This window comes from Arvicanthis niloticus, chromosome 5 (genome assembly GCF_011762505.2).
Source record: "Arvicanthis niloticus isolate mArvNil1 chromosome 5, mArvNil1.pat.X, whole genome shotgun sequence".
Classification (NCBI taxonomy): domain Eukaryota; kingdom Metazoa; phylum Chordata; class Mammalia; order Rodentia; family Muridae; genus Arvicanthis; species Arvicanthis niloticus.
Genome location: NC_047662.1, coordinates 15,110,668 through 15,128,588, shown reverse-complemented (window position 1 = coordinate 15,128,588; position 17,921 = coordinate 15,110,668). Strand labels below are relative to the sequence as shown.

The 17,921-nt window shown below is 51.5% G+C and overlaps 1 protein-coding gene across 1 annotated transcript in view; it reads right to left on the bottom strand.

The window, feature by feature from the left end:
• Positions 1-17,921, bottom strand: part of Pax7 (paired box 7) — a 98,997-nt gene that overhangs the window by 10,770 nt on the left and 70,306 nt on the right. The window contains exon 8 of the mRNA XM_034503145.2: positions 1,305-1,551. Within this exon, the coding sequence (XP_034359036.1) occupies positions 1,305-1,551 (247 nt within the window). The remainder of the gene's footprint in view (positions 1-1,304; positions 1,552-17,921) is intronic.

Below are 17,921 nucleotides of genomic sequence, written 5' to 3'. Positions count from 1 at the left end.
GATGGTAAATTCAAGCCCCATTTGAGCTACAGAGTGAGTTCAGGCCAGTATGAACATTTTAGTGGACCTTGTCTCAAATATAAATTAAGTAGAGGGGGATGGAGCTTGGTGGCAGTCCTCATCTTTAGTTTGGGCAAGGTCTTGGGTTCGATTCCCAATACCACCAAATGGACAGCAACAAAAACCACTGGGGTTCAAAAACAGAGTCTGAACAAAAGAATACAAAGGATTTCCTGGGCATCGTGTGTGGATTGTGTCAAACAGTGATCTGGGTATACTGGGTGAGACAGAATATGCTGAGAAAAGAAGCCTGCCCGTTCTCCTTACAAAGTGTGGTCTCAAGAGATTTTAGGGGCATTTGTGGCTCCTGGGATTGAAGTGGTGTGTGTGTGTGTGTGTGTGTGTGTGTGTGTGTGTGTGTGTATACACAAGTCCATGCTCGTGGGTAGAGTGTCCTCACCAAGAGGTGAGCCACTGCATCTGATGACCAGCTCAGAACATCTTAGGTCACTTCTGCTTCCTTTCTGGTCCTCAGTTTTCACACCTGGAAAGTGACCCTGAATTTGATTCCCAGAACCCATGTAAAGGTAAAAAAGAAACAATGCCCCCAAATTGTCCTCTGACCCCCACTCATGTGCTCCCACTCACATACATACACACACATACACACAGAGAGAGAGAAACATACAGACACATTCACAGCATACATTACACACACACCACACACAGACACACACATGCATCACATACACATACCACACACAGACATACATGCATATACATCATACACACAGACACACGCACAACATACATCACACACCACACATAGACACACACAGACACACACACACATGCATCACATACACACACCAAACACAGACATATGTGCATATACATCACACATACAGATACATGCACAACATACATCACACACAGACACACACACACACATATCACACACACATGCACACACACACACACACACAACTTTGAATTTTAAAAGAGGACTCAAGAGATGGTTCAGCAGTTAAGAGCCCTGGCTGCTCTTGCCAGGGACCTGGGCTTAGTTCCCAGCACCCATAAAATGGCTTACAACTATCTGCAACTCCAGTTCCAGGAGATCTGATGCCCTCTTCTGGCCCCTGCAGGCACTGCATGCACATGGTACACCAACACTCATACACATGAAATAATAAGATAATTTAAAATTCTTTTAAAGAAAAACGATACCCTCCACCCTGACCACCGCCTTGCCCAGGAATAAGTCAGTCCCCTTGGAGATGGGCAGTGAGGGGGACACTCACTTTGGCCATACTGGCTGTACTGGTAGCCAGCCACAGGGTCCACACTGTAGCCAGTGGTGCTGTAGGTGGGTGGGCAGTAAGACTGGGAGGTGGGCAAGCTGTCTCCTGGCTTGATGGAGTCGGCCCGCTGGCTGCAGCTGGCGGAGATGGAGGAAGCAGAGTCCAGGCCTCCGTGCAGCGGGGAGATGGAGAAGTCGGCCTGGGGCTGTGGAGGCACCGCGCTCGGGTTGCTGAGAATACTCATCACCTGCAGGAGAGATAGGCAGTGCCAGAGTCTGGACCCCAGAGCACTAACATGCAGGGATCGGCCCCGGGCAGCTCAGTGAGTGCACACTACACACGCAGACCCAGGGCAGACCTCAGCAATGTCACAGCCTTGTGTGGGAGAGGGAAGGAAGCTCATCTCCAGTGTTTTTCCTGCCCATGTGCGAGCCCAAGGGGCTGTTTCCCCAGCAGGAGCTCCAGAAGCAGGGCAGGCCCTTTGCTACTTCCTCGCCCCTTATGGCCTAGTTTGAGGGGTTACCTCTGTTTTCTGCTGAATGCATTCATGAAAAACTAGTGGATAAAGGCAGAAATGAAAGAACTAAGTACACAAGGGACATCCTGGACCTATCAGCTGGATGGATGAATGCTGAATGAATGCCCACAAACATGAATGATAACTTAATGACGTAAGGGAGATCCCGGACCCATCAGCAGAACAAATTATTGAGTACACTAGCTAGATAAGAGGTACCCTGAAGTTATCAGCAAAATGAATGAATGAATCAATCAATCAATCAATCAATCAACAGATGCATGGATGAATGAATAAATGAACTAGCTTCATAAAAGGCATCCTGAACTATCAGCTGAGAGACTGACGAAATGGATGATGCATAAATGAGTGGGTATATACATATGTGAATTAACAAATGCATTAACTATACAAGGCTCTTGATCTATCACTTGGATTAATGAATGAATGAATTAATGAATGACTTCGTGAATGAATATGTGAATAAATGAAGGGATAAGTGGATAAATGAATGAGTTAATGAATTAGTGAGTAAATGAGTGAGTGAGTGAATGAATGAATCAGTGGGTGAATGACAGAGTGAATGAATGGATGAGTGAATGAGTGAATGGGCTCTAATTAGATAGAGGGCACAGACAGCCTATCAGGGATGCTTAACTGACTGACTGATGGACTGACGGACTGACAGACTGAATGAATGAATGCACACATGCATGAGATAAATTGACTAACTAGATAAAAGGCTCCACGGAGCTGTCAGCTGAAGGGGTGAATGAATGAATGAACGAATGCATGAATGAGCAAATGCACTCACTAGCTAATGGATACCTAGGCCTATCAGCTAAAAGGGCAAATGAATGAACGGATGAACTAATGTGAACCGAGGCATGCGTTCCTCAGTGCTCTAACTAGATAATGGTGTCTCAACAATCACAGAGCTTTCCTCCAGTGGCTAGAGAGCCGTGCCTCCCCCATCACACTGGGATATCCCTTCTACACACGCACACACACACGCACACGCACACTCATGGTAGTCTTCCTAGTTTAATGACCCCACGCCTTTGCTGTGTTTAAGACCAGGTGCCATCCATGACTTTCCGGAGTTTGAACTCCTGCCTCTGCTCTGCCAAAGACCGAAGCCTGTGCTTTTAATACTTCATTTATTTATTTTTGTGGGTGTGGGTGCCTGTGTGTGGTGACCAGAAGATAGCTTTTGTGGATCAGTCCTTTCCCTCCACCATGTGGGTACTGGGGATAGAATTCAGGTTGTCAGGCTTAGTGGCAAGTGCCTTGACCCATTGAGCCATCTCGCCAGCCCAGGGCCCACGTTTTTTTAACAGCTCCCCTGAGACCTTTCTGTGATTGTTGGCCCCTGCTGTCTCTGGCCTTCACCCAGGACCCTGCTTGGCCTGTGCGCCCCACCCCCCACCCCCAGATTCTGCAAACTCACCCTGAAGAATGCATGTTGAGCCACTATGGTGCTCACTTAGTCATTCAGTAAGTACTGGTGACAAGTCTATCCCCACACTCCAGGCTGAAGGCCATGGAACTTCAGAGCGGAGTTCTGGCCTCTGCCCCAGTGGAAGAGAGAACAGAAAGATCTTGGCAATGGGTGAAGGCCCCCAAAGCACAGAGAGCATTGAAACATTTGATAGAGACAGCTTTTGGCCGTGGAAGCCTCCAAGTGCACCCAGACTGCCAGGGATCCAAAGAAACTTTGGAGAAGGTGGGACCTGCCACCAAGAATTCTTGGGACAGTGGGGATTGATGGTGTAGGTGATGACTGTACAGGATGAAAGGGCACAGTCACCCAGAGGGGTCAAATAGGTAGAACCTAGAAGACCTGCTCTGCAGGGCCCAGGCCTCCGGTGACCTCCTGGAGATGCCACCCTATAGGAAAGAGGCCCTGGGCTAGATGGTTTTCCCAGTGGCTTGTCCCGCATAGGCTCTGGGGCAGGAGAACAGGTCAAGGGCAGACACACAGGTTCTATAAGCCCTGGATACCTAACAGCTGTGTGTCTGAGGGGGTGTGGACAGCCTGGAAATCCCATGACCTCTGAAGTCCCAGGGAAAGGATTGTGAGGGTGGCTGAGTCATAGGCCAGGAGGATGAGGGGATCTCTGCTGGGGACATGCTCTGCCTTGGGCCTGGCTAAGAGGTGCAGAAATAGGACCCTGTACTCACGAGCCTCCTCAGTTGCCCCTCCCTTCAAACCTCATCTTAGCCATTCACTGACATGCTGTCTCAAATCCAGAGAACTATGGAGACATGTGGGGCAGAGCTAAGAACCCATTTCTCAGATAAAAACAGTGAGGTCCACGGAGAGCAATGCCTCCACGATACCTCATAGCCAGCATTCAGGGATCTAACAGGCTAGGGCCCAGTTCATGGCCAAGATCACCAGCCACAGATTCCCAAAGACCAAGCTGGCTTGTCCAAGCCCTTTGGAGGGTCTCATCCCAGGGTCATACAGTCATCCATTTCTTGGGGAGCCAGCAGAAGGGGGGATGAAACACCACCTCTGATACCTAAACTTTGTCAACTGTACTTGGTCCAAACCAGAGCCAAGGGCGAGCATGGCAGGCTGTCCACAGGTTCTGCTGGTGGGATTTTTTTTTTTTTTTAGGTTAGATGGAACCCTGTGGACTCCTCCAAGATGGCAAAGATATTATATGTCTTTGGAGGGGTTTGAAGGGAGGTCTGAGGTTGGGTGGAGGGACTACTTTGTGCTGTCTGCCTAGCTCACAGACTCACCCTGCCCCTGGCATCTCTGTCAGGGCAGGACCAAGAGCAGGGTACTGGGCTTCAGGATGTGGAGACATCTAAGCACTGACTTGCATCTGTGTCTTTCTGATCTTTGAGATGGGTGTCTCAAGCCTGGAAAACCTGCCATGGGGTTCAATGCAGGGACTCCAGGGTACACTTAGGATCTAGGTCTGGGAGACCCCACTGTTCCCAGTGGTGTTTGATTCCCAATCAAGATCCCAGTCACCCACCTAAATGATGGCACTGTCAATCACCCTGCCCCCAATAGGCAAAGCCTGCTTCTTCTTGAAGGAAGCTGGGCCCCAGGAATCAGCTCACCAGCCCCTTTCCTTCTTTCAGAACATTTAAGAGGCTCCTGGAGGAGGTTGAGACCCAACTTGATTTTCTAGTACTGCCTTTTATCAAGATGGCCAGCTCAGGAAAGACGGTGGGCAGGGAGAAAGGAGAAAGGAAGGAAGGTAAGGAGAGGAGGTGGTACCTCAGAGACCTCATATACACATATTAGCTGTGATGGATATCCACACAGGATAGTGGCCAGACCTGACTGTGTCACTCAAGAACTCTGAAGGACTCCATTCAGCAAGGGCTTCTTGTGGTCTGAGCTTTCTCTGCTGGACCCGTTTCTTGGGTCCGGCAATATCGTATTCCCTGAGGCAGACAACATTCATGCAGTCATTTATTATCCAATGAATGTGCCATGGGACCGTTGCTATGGGCCCAAAGTATGTGCCGTCATTCTCTGCAGCCTCAGTGTGTGCTTCTGGTCTGCCGCCTACATCAAGCAGCTCAGAAGTGTTTGCTGAATTCACACATAGGGTTCTAATGCTATTTCTTGGGCATTTATCACGTACCCGATCCTAAGTCAGTCACTAGGACATTCTGAAGAATAACCTCAGCTCCCTCTCAGAGCTGTCAATTGAATATGTAGACAGAGAAAGAGCGTAACTTCTGCAACTGGACACCACTGTGGAGGCATGGGGCCACAGGGCAGGGGAGTAGGGTGGAGGAGGGGTGGGCTCAGGGAAGACCTGCAGAGGGCTTTCTAGATCGGGAAAATCTCTAAGTGCAAAGAGCTTACGGTGAGAACACACCTAGCAAACTTAAGAAACGGCTAAAAAGATGAACATTGAGGGAGTTGGGGCTGATGGCTCTCGTAGAGGACTCTTTTGGTTCCCAGCACCCACATCAGGTGGCTCACAGGCGCCTGTAACTACAGCTCCAGGGGATCCAGTGCCCTCTTCTGGTCTCTTCAGGCACTGCATACACAGCCTCCTGCGGGCCCATAAACACGCGTAAAATGGAAAATAATGAACTCTTCTTAAAAAATATTTCAAGCCAAGCATGGTTCTGGATGCTCTTAATCCCAGCACTTGGGAGACAGAGGTATGTGGATCTCTGTGAGTTCAAGGCCAGCCTGGTCTACAGCCAGGGCTACACAGGAAGGAGAACTGGGGGGGGGGGGTTTCCAAAGCTCTTTGTTGGAGGGGGTGTGTGTTGATGGCTCTGAAGGCCATGGACCCAGCCATCTCACAGACAGCTCGGCCCAGGGAGCTTTCTCCCATAATGGGATTTGCTCAATGGGATTTGGCCTGGAACATCAAATCAAATCCACATCTGGGGTAGGTGTGAATGGTGACTCTGAGTCCCTGGAGGCTCCTGGATCAAATGGTCTCCATTTCATCTGCAGGAGGGTAACTTCCCAGGCAACAGACAGGGCACAACCTAAGAGAGCCCGGGTGGCCACCATAGAGGATAAACCTCTGCCAGGGTTGTACCAGGTCACTGCACTGTTTTCCCCAAGCAAATGGGTTTTCTAGCCCTAGTCTGTAGATGGGGAAACTGAGGCACCAGGGAGTAAGAGGCCCATTGGCTTTGACACAGTTGGCCAGCAGCCACTCTGGGGTCTGTGTCTGGGTCTCTGACCTCTCTGCTGGTGCTCCCCAGGGTCTTTCCAGCCCTGATGGTACAGAGCCCTGGGGACCTCTGCAAAAAGTCCCTCTGTGCCACAGAGGAAGGAAGCATCTTACCCACAGTGAGGCCCAGCGGAGGTCTGGGCCTGCACACTTTTGAACTTGAGGAAGTCCTGGTCTGATGCGGTAATGTACACCCCCTCAGGAATGCCGAGGCCTCTCCCGGGTGGGGTTTGCTTTTTCCTGGTGACCTTGCTTTCACTAATGTATTACTTCTTGGTAAGGTACCGTTACTAACTCAAAATCAATACTGACCTCCACATCTGTAAGGTTTTATCTGAAGGCAAATCTCGGGGCTGTCTGTCAGCCTGACTGACAGCCTTACCTTCCTCTCTCTTCCTCCCTTCCCCCTTCCCCCCACACCCCCAGTACTCCACCCCCACCCCTTACCCCAAATCAGTCCCAGCCTGAACCTGGCTAAATCAATAAGGGGCCAGCCTCACCCACCCCCTTCCGCCCCTGGGGAGAGGCCTGCTGCTTTCAGGGGTGGGCCCCCCCTTCTACAGCCTCTGTGCTGCAACCTCTCCTCTGTGGACGCCCTGATGTGCTCCCCTTCTTTAAAAGGGGATGGGAGAATGTAATTAATTCCCTCCGCTCCTGAGCTGGCCTGAGGGCCTGGGACCGATGAGCCAGAGCTTGGAGCCCTGCAACCTCTGTGATAACCCAGTGTGGCTTGGGGAACAAACCTGAAATTAGAGGTGCCATAGATAAACCAAAGCTGTGTGGTAGGCTCTGGGTGGTGGGGAGAGGGGGAGAGGGGGCCTGGGAATGAGAAGGTAAATGGGGGGTTACCTTAGGTCAAAGAACCCTGTGACCAGCTGGAGGTTAGAAGCTGCTCCTCTGAGACCTTGAGAAGTAAGATCCTTTCCCCAAGGGCCCTAGACCAGCCAAAGGCAAAAAAGCTGGGGTCCTCTTGGAGCCTGGAGGGTGTTTGTTCTCACTCTAATCCAGTCTGACCTCAAACTCACAACTACTCTACCAGATCCGGGCTTGTGTAGTCTCAGGCTGCCCTGAAACTCCACACACAGGTAAACAGAACCCTGCATCCACAGGCAAGCTCCCGTGGCTGGCTTTGGGAATAGTTATTTTAGTTTAGGGACTCAAGACCAAATCAGGGACCCCACTAGGTCCCGATCCCTACCCCTGCTGCAAGTTCTTTAACCTGCTAGGGCTCAGTCTTCTCATCTCTATGATGGGAGAAGGGTCCTGGAAGGTTAATGTGAGAATGTGCCTAGAATCCAGTCAGCCAGTCCTCCCTCCCTGCAAGCTTCTGCTAAAACCTGGGTTAAAATGGAGGAGCAAGGAGGGGTCCCAGAACCCCCTGAGATGGCAGTGAACCTAAGACAGCAAAGGGAACTCTTCTCTAGCCACCTGGGTGAATGTGTCCTTTTCAGCTCTGTCCCCAAGCTTCTGGAGAAGGCTTGGCTCTGCTCTGAGATGGGTTCCCCCTAGAAGTTGGCTGCACAGTTCCAAAGGGGAGAAGGTGCCAGTCACTTCAGCAAACCACACCCCCTCAGGCATGCCAGTGGTGGTTATCATCAGAGAGGAGGAGGCCTGGGAGGACTTGGGGCAAGCCTATGATGTCTTTTAGTCTTGGGCTGCTCAGAAACTCATACTTGGGTACAGCCACATCTAGCCACACAGACGGTATGACTCTCTTCTGACCCCCAACAGACCTTAAGACCTTCTTCAGCATCAAGAACACCCTTTATCCCTGCACACACATTTTGGTAAGGACCTTACTGCCGCCCACACACCCCCACCCCCATCCTCTGACTGTATTTGGCCATGAAGGAGTCTCTGATGTGGCACAGAGAAAACTGGTCACAGGTCCAGCTGTACCCTTGTCTCACCCACCACCTTGCTAACACATCACCCTGACTTCTGAAAGTGGCCAGGCCAGAATGGGGATATGCCTGTTTTATGGCCAGGAATGGAAGGCAGGATTTGGTGGAGCTGTGTAAAAATGTCTTGAATTACCAGAGACAACCCTCAGACTGGGCTTAGCTGGGGTACCCCTGGGTCCAAGAGCACTCCATCAGGGTAGACTGAGCATGGCAAAGGAGCAGAATGCAGTCCAATCTCTGCTCTTCCTTGGCCATCCACTGGTGCTACCTCTTTGGGTATTGGAAATATTTTTAATATCCCAGATGACTAGTGGTCACCAGGTGCCTACAAGCTATCACTGCTGTTGCTACTTAAGGTAGCCCCAAACAGCCACGGTCACTTGGGCAATGGCATGGGGTACATGCCATACAACACACACATACACCATACTCCATACACACACACACCACACATACCACACACACTATACACACCATACACACACAGCACACCACACACACACACACCACAACACATACCGCACACACACCATATCACACACCATATACCACACATACACACACCATACACACACATACACACACACATATACACCCCACATACCACACACCACACATACACATATAACACACATACCACACACATCACACATACACACACCACAAACACCACATACACACACCACACCACAACACATACCGCACACACACGATATCACACACCATATACCACACATACACACACCACACACACATATACACCCCACATACCACACATACACATATAACACACATGCCACACACACACACACCACACACACATATACACCCCACATACCACACATACACATATAACACACATAACACACACACACACACCACAGACACCACACACATACACATACCCCACATACCACACACCACACATACACATATAACATACACACCACACACATCACACATACACACACCACAAACACCACATACACACACCACACCACAACACATACCGCACACACACGATATCACATACCATATACCACACATACACACACCACACACACACATACACACACCCTACATGCCACACACCACACATACACATATAACACACATACTACACACACACACACACACGTATGTACACCACAGCCTCTCACTTCCACATTCCCCAGCTCCCCTGTGCACACCTTTGTGTCTCTAGCATCCTCTTCCAATCCCAAAACACACACACACACACACACACACACACACACACACACACACACAAGCAGCATCCTCCGCCCCATGCTGCCCCCCTGCCTGTCCCCAGCTGGGATTAGTGCAAGCGAGAAATCCCCCACCCAGGCAGCCAGTTACCACTGCTCCTCTCCTCTCAATTCTCTGCTAAGAGGATCTACACCCCCCCTCCACCCCCTGTGGACAGCTGTAATGGGCTTCGGGTGCTGACTCGGAACTTCCAAACAAGATTTCTCCCAGGTCTCCCCTGCCCCGCCCCTTCAGCAGCCATTGCTATGTGTGGATGGGCTGCACCCCATCCCCCACTTCCCATGTTCACATGGCAGCCCCGGTGTCTGCATCCCTCTAGCCTCCAGTGAGCTTCTTCTTCCTTCGCTGAAGCAGAGCCTCTCCCGATCAAGGCTGGGAGCTACTCTCTGAAACAGTTAGTCTGCTCTGCCGATGAGGAAGCTGCAGCTCAGGGCTTGTCTGGGATCACCTAAGGGGCAAACGCTCTGCTCTGTCCCTGTGCTGGGGTCTACTTTACCAGACAGCTCAGGAACTCAGTATGTGTGTGTACTCCATGTATATGGGCTATGTATGGGTCACACGTGTGCATGGGCATACTACGTGTGCTGTTAGCCGTGTATATGCGTGATCACTGGATGTGTGTACACATGGGATTATCATATAGAGACTTTTGTCTGCACATGGACATGGATGTGAATGTCGTGTGTGTGAGGGCTATATGTGCATGTACATGTGTATGTACTGAGTGCATGTTTTCTTAGCTGCTAGCCGTGTGCATGCGTGAACATCGGGTGTGCATGTATGTGCACAAAGGACTATCGTATTCAGGATCGTATGTGCGCAGGGGAGTATTGTACGCTCCGAGGAGAATCTTTTCGTGTTTCTGTGCATGGCACTGTTTATCTGTGTGTACATGGATACATTGCTTACGCACATGTGCGAGTCCGTCCCAGGTGTGCACAAGCACTTGTAAGTTTGGTGTGTGTGTGTGTTCAGGGTAAGGGCTGCAGGCAAGGTCTCTTGGAGGAAAGAGGAAGTGGGAAAGAGGCCTGTAGGAGCCAGCATCAGGAGGGATGCAAGTGGGATTTGGAAGGTCTTCCTGGCATCAGGAGAGACTGCTGAAGGCTCAGCAGGGGGAGGCTGTGGTCCTTCTGGCTGGCACCTCACCTCACAGAGGCAACCCTCAGTTTTCCTACAGCCCCACACTCTTCCCTGCCACAGGCTGATGCTGATCCTGTGTGCTGCTGTGTACATGACAAACTCCCCACACACCCACGGACCCCCCCCCCCCGCACCTCCTCAGCACTGACACGTGACATTCTATTGTGGCCAGACACAACAGCTCGGATGGGGAGGAACTGCTTGAGGACAGACTAGGTGCCCGGCACACAGTAGGCATCCAACAACCGTTTTGCAGAATGAGCTAGTTCAGGAGAGGACTACGGACTGGATCTGTTTCTCTCCACGCCAGCCCTGGCACGTGCCAGGCTCGCTTAATGAAAATCAGAAGAAGCGGGTCTGGTGACATGCTTGTGCCCTCTCCTCATTCTGAAGAGTCTCAAAGGACCCCACCCTAGCCTGAGGAGCCAGGGAGACAAGACTGGAGGTGTGGACAGAATGACCTCTTGCTGGAAGTCAAGAACATATATACAGCCGATAACTTGGCTGATAGAGTGCTACTCTCTAGATATCTAGAAACTTCTGGTTGTATATGGAAACATGGAGGCGGTTTTTAAGCCATCCCTCCCTGGATAGATCCTTAGGCTGGCCAAGGTTTGAGGTGTCCATATAGAGTGGGGGTGGACAGAGGGGAATGAGATTCAGCAGCGTCTTCCGATGGCTGGATAAACAGGGCCAGGGGATTAGAGTGACTGCTTGCAGCGGTGGCAGAGGGGCTGGGGAAGGAAGGGACCAGCCGATCGCTGGGAAAGATATGACTATTTAAAGATAATGATTGCATAAATTTAATTAGCAGAGTTTCACGCGGCAAATGGCCGTTTTGTAATTAATGTAGCCGGCCTTACTAAGCATGAAAGATCCCATCTTTCTCCCTCCCTCTCCCGCTCCCCCTCCTCCGCTGCCCTAATGAAAGACAGAGAGCAAGTGACAGAAACAGTTTGTCAGCGGCTCCAGGTGTCAGGGGCCTAATTGGCCAGGCTGAGGGGAAGGAGGGGTTGGAAGGGGAAGGGGGAGGAAAGCGAGAGGGGGCCTCAGTTGCCCCTGGTGTGTGTGTAGGGGTCCCCTTCATAATTGTCAAAGAGACGAATGAAGATTGGTGGTGGCAGGGACTGAGTGGTGGCAGTGAGGCCTCATTAGTATCTGGGCAGACAAGCTGGCATGCATCACAGAGCGTTAGGGACCCATGGCCATGATGGCTCAGGCCTGCTGCTCGCCCAGAAGGCCAATTCCCCACAGCAGGGTAAAAGGACCCATGGGTCCCAGTTTCTTCTTCCATTTGGCCCCAGAAACTTGACAGGCTCACATTGCTATACACCTACTGTCTGCAGGAAGCCACTCCTTCCCACCTACTATGTGTAGGAAGACACTCTTTCCCACCAACCAGAAAGATGCCAGCTCAGAGATGCACAACACTTCAATTGTTCTGAAATAGGCCTGTCCCTGCCACTCGTCAGATTGTCTCCAATGGGCAGGCTGCTGGGATGCTGATTGCAGCCTTCTGTGGACAGCTCCTGGTCAGATTAAAGACAAGTCAGCATCCATCCCATAGCCTTGACCCAGTGAAGTGTGAGACTAACGAAAAAAAAAATATGGCTGTTTAGAGGTTGGAGCAATAGCTCAACGGTCAAGATCACTTGGTGCTCTCATAGCCGGGCCTCTAGTTCAGTCTTCAGCAGCTCCATCAGGAGGCTCAGAAACCCCCATAACTCTAACTCCAGGGGATCTGGTGCCCTCCTCTGGTTTGTACACCCCTGCATGTACACACACACACACACACACACACACACACACACACACACACACACACCTCCCTCTTTCTTTCTTTCAAAAACGACAAAGATTTCATTCTACAGACAAGGAAACAGAGTTTACGTAGATCAACACACTCAGTCACTGGGGGGGGGGGGGGGGGGGGGGGCTGGGATTCGAACCCGGAAGTTAGAAACTAAAGGCAATTCCTTTCCTAGTATCTATGGGAGGGACTCAGTGTGGGTCAGCCCAGTTCCCATTCCTACTCCACTGTGACTGAGGCCTCACTGGCCACAGAGCAATCTCTCCTTACGACAAGAGTAGAGAGCCACCTGTCCCCAGGGCCACTTGCCTTGCCTTTCCCTTCTCTCTGCATGTGCCCATATGCACTGATACACATGGGTGTGGAGACCAGCTGGATGACAACTTTATAAATTCCTCTTCTGAGGCCATCTACCATGTTTTTTGAGTCAGAGTCTCTCACTGACCTGGAGCTACCTCCTGACACTTGGATAACAGGTGTTCTCCACCTTATGGGTCCTGAGGGAGAAACTCAGGCCAGCCCCTTCTTCTCTATACCTTACGACTTCTCTGTCACCCCAGCCACCACTCATTGTTGGCTCACCAGATGGTAAGGGAGAGCGTGAGTGGACCCATCCATCTTAGGCTATATCCGTGAGGCCAAGCCCGAGGCATCCTGCCTCTCTGACAATGACCCTTGAGGTCTTTACCATCCTCTCCAGTGCCTTCTGCCATCCTTAAGCCCTTAGCCCTGTCCCCTGCCCTTAAGCACAGGCCCTTTTGTGACAACTCCCCCCCCCCCCCAGTTTTGTCTGTGTAAGGCAGGGCCAGGAGGCCCTGAGCTAGCCTGGCTGGCAGAACGGTGGCAGGGTGAGAAGCACCCACCCTCTCCCAGACCAAATTCAATTTCAAAGCTTAATGGGCTCGCAGAAGAGCCCGGTGAACTCTTCCACGCAGTTCCTTGCCGGCTGGGTGGTTCTGGGCCGGGCCACCAAGCGGGTGCTCTGAGGCTAAGCTGGGAGAGCCCTGGGCCCCATCAAGAGTGGCGGGGGCACCGAGGGAGTGAAAAATGTCAGAGCAAATTGCTCTTGACAGCGTTAATATCTGCACCTCATAGCAATAATTACATGTAAATAAATAGCAAAATCACACTCAGCTGGAGGCGGCTTGGGAGACTGAGCGGCTAAGGACCAGCTGAGGGCCTGCGACACTCCGCTCCACCCGTCCCTTCTCTCTCAAAGCACCTCTGCTCCCCTTGCCCCCCAACCAGCACAGAGTAGAGATCTAAACACCCCAACCACTTACACTAAGAAGGGTCAGGGGAAAGGAACCACTAGGGGTCCCCCACCCCACTTTCTCAACAAGCCTTCACGGTTTATTTGGGACAAGCACCCGTCCTTCATATATGCGATTTCATCTCTAGGTTCTGCAGGGACTTTTTCTGACCCCCCTACCCAGCAAACCTTTCTGGCTGCCTCCTGCCTTGACTTCTAAAGAGCACGCCTGCTCCAGAGTCTTCCCTGGTTCTATTGATGTCTGTGACTTGTCTTGGTCACCCAGAAATCCTCACTGCCTCTCTCTGTCTCAACATCTGGTTGGCCATCACAAGCCATGAAGAGTCACAGGCTAAGTGAACGATGGTGGAACTTCCCGGAGACCACGGGCCAACTTGACCAGATGCTAGTGTCTCCCAGCTCTAACAGCAAAGATGAGCTCGCATACATTTTAAAGGTAATGCTCCTGGTCTCCAAGAGAAGCACTCACAACTATAAACTGGGGTGACTAGATGATGCCCCGTGACTCCAAACAGCCATTCCTCAGAGATCACCAATGCTAAGGAAGCCCCCAAGGAACATTCTAGAGTCTTTGAGCAGACACAAACCTCTTGCTTCCAGAGTTCCAGGGCCTGCAAATTTGTTGCGGTTGCACTAGGGAAGTCTGCAAAAGCTAATCCTGAATCCCTTAGCCAAGTCACAGTGGAGCTCTTGGAATGGCTTAGGAAAGTGGAGAGTAGAGGGAAGGGAAGGGGGAGAGGGAAGAGGGGGACGGATGGCTACAGGAGTCTTGCAGCCCAAGCAGGTGTTCCCATGTTCAACATGCTGATCCCAGGTGGATCATATGCCTGGAAAGCATCCAAAGTCTCCCCCCACCCCCAGCAAGTCCCGGCTCCTCCCCTTGGCTCCCTGGTTACTCTGTAGCAAGTTCTAAGCTGCAGCTCCAAGCTCTGAGACAAGGCACGCAGATGGCCCTTCCAGCATCTCAGACACCCCGCACAGGGCAGAGAACGCAGGCTCCATTCTTCCGGAAACAAACATCTTTGTGGCGCAGCCCCCACGCCCCGCACCTCCTTGTTTAGCGCAGAGACTAATCCACTTATCAAGGCTACGGCGCCTGTGAATCCTCATTTGATAAAGGCAGCTACAAAATTAGCAAAAAATGTGCCCACGGCATGGAGAACTCCATAGCAAACAAACAAGAGACTGGGTACTGCGCTGAGATTTTTGTCTGTTCCCATCCTGGGGCGGGAGAGATGCGGCCAGAGATAGGGGCTCACTGGCTGAGAAGGGGATGCTGGTGGCTTAGTTTATACAGTTATGCACGAAGGGGAGGGAAAAGGGGGACGTGGGGAGAAACTAGAATACTAAACTAATACCCCCAACTCCAATCCCAGTCTCGGCTCCATGACTATGGCGTCAGCTGCACTTCCAAATTCATCAACACATAACTGAAATTATTGTCTTCTGATTGCTGGTCCAGGCCAGGTACACATAATCCTCAGAGCACCTAGGACTTTGGAGGCACAGAGAGGTCAAGTCAGCTGCTTAAGATCACACAGCTGGTAAGCATTGTTTCTCATTCAAAGGGTGTTCTTGGATTTGACATGATTAGTTTTTAACTCTAGCCATGGTCCCCAAATCTGACAGCCACCTCCTAAGATGACCAAGACCCCTAATCTTAGCTATACCTCCAGCTAGGCAGGATCCTGTCTACTGCCATTCTGTGCAGAGATAACGGGGTTACTCGAGGCTCTGTGTGTGAACTGACGGAGTCCAAGCTGATCTGTACCCCATGTCCATTGGGGGTTCCAGGAAAGGGAGAGCCCAGGAGAAGATTCTAAACAGCCAGGCAGGATTCTGATAGTGCCGCCCACCCACAGCCAGCTGTGGCTTGGAGAAGAAGAGCTGCTCCCAGGTTTAGGAGGTGGTGACATTAATCACAGGAAGCACCTGTCAGGGTGGCATCTGGAACTAAAGGAAAACACTTGGCAAAAGGGCAGAACATCTCACCCCAGGCTCTGGGAGCTTGGGGACCGTCACTGTCATGCTGGGAGGCTAAGCCATCTGAGGTTCAGGTTTGGCAATCCTAAAAAAACGGTCTCTGCCATGATGGGGGGGGAGGGTGTCAGTGCTTGCAGAGAGACTGGGACAGCGCTAACTCTGGCGGGTCACCCTGTTGGGGTACATGATGGGCCTGTGTTGCTGCTGCTCTGGTGGACAGAGCAGCCCAAGGCGGCACAGCGGGATGCTGGTGGGCTGGAATTCCAATTTGTACCTTCCTGGCTATGGGACAATGCTGGGTCTCCTCCTCATTGCGCCCTCCAGCCCCTCCTGCACCTGCCCGAGCTTTGAGCCCTCCCGCCCTGGCTCCTGACCTCTGCCTCACTGAAGGAGGGCTCTGACCCTCCTTCAGCCTTTGCCACTGTAAGCTTGACTCCGCCGTGTTCTCTGCTCCTCTCCCAGCCCCTGCTGCTGGCACTGAACCTCTCCTCTCTGCTCCTAGTCTCCATTGCTCCCTCAGTTCCCTCTCTTTTTCTCCTATACCCTCTATATCCCTCCCACTCTGTCTCTCTCTGTCTCTCTCTGTCTCCCTCCCACTCTGTCTCTCTCTGTCTCTCTCTCCGTCTCTCTCTCTTTCATGACTATGTATGTCACTTCAGACCCTTCTTCCTTCTCCCTTCAGTATCTCAAAGCGTGGCTCTCTGGTCCGTCTGTCCATACATACATACTTTTGGCTCTCTGGTCCGCCTGTCTGTCCTTACATTTGTACCTTTTTTTTTCTTTATTCCCTCTATCCACTCCTGGCCTCCCAATATGCCTCCTGGTCCAGCCTGGTCCAAGTGATAGTCAACACAGCTCTTATGGACCTCATGGTTGAGTAGCCCTTGGGCTATCTCACTCCCTTGCCATTTCCTCCTGGCCCTGGGGTCTGGGGTCTGGGAACCCCCTCTCACAGTCCCCACTTTTCTTCACCCTCTGCTGCCCAGGGTGGAATACATTCAGTTGTGATTTCTGGGACAGAAGGCATGAGAGGGAACCTGACCAACACAGCTTACACCTGCAGGGCACAGTATAGCTGGAGATCCCATAGAGGATCCTAGATCTAAGTAGCGGTGTGACAGTGATTGACAAGCCAGTCCTTCCTACTGAGATAGCCTGTAGAAGGGGAAGACATCTGCCCCACAGTAGAGCCGGGTTTTGGGTCCTGACATTGCCCAAACATGCTGGCCTTGGGCTTCCAGAGAGTCAGCAAAATGTACAGACTGACTACAGCTCCTCAGTGTTCAGCTACTATCAGACAGACAGCCATTGGAGACAGAGGTGCTTTGTCAAGCTGGGCATGGAGTCACATACCTGTAAACGTAGCTATTTTGAGGCCAGCCTGAGCTACATAGAGAGTTCCAGGCCAGCCTATACTATAGGGTAAAAGCTTGTCTCAGAAAACAAAACCAAACCAAAAAAAACAAGGTTCAGGATGTAGTCCAGCGGTTGCACACTTGTCCAGAGCCTACAAGGCACAGAGTTCCCTGCCCGGCACAGTGAAAACCAAACAGAACCATTATTTTCGCCACTACAGACAGTAACAGTAATGGTATCAGACCTGCTTCTCAGTGGCTCAAAGCACAGCAGAACTCCAATGGTAGCAGCTACCTCACCCCAGAGACCTTTTGAGAGAATGAATTTGGCTGGGGGTGGGATGAGCCTCAGGGCTCTCAGGGAACTATGCTGGAGAGTTTCAGGCAGGGAGCGAATGTCTGTGGCTGGGAGAGAAAGGGATCCCCTTGGGTGGGGATCAGGAACTCCTGCCCCTGGGCACTGCGTCTCGATTTCAGCCTGGACATGTCGCCTTTATGATAAGACACTTGCCAGGGCCCTCATGGGACCGTAATCCTCTGACGCCTCTGGTCAGAAAACCCTGGTATGATGAGAGGGTCTTGCTCATTTAGCCTCGGGCCAACTCAGCTCGGCAGTCCTCTGGACCTGGAGAGCTGAGGTCTGAGCCCAGCAGGGTGGAGGGACAGAGAGAAGGCAGAATGTGTCTC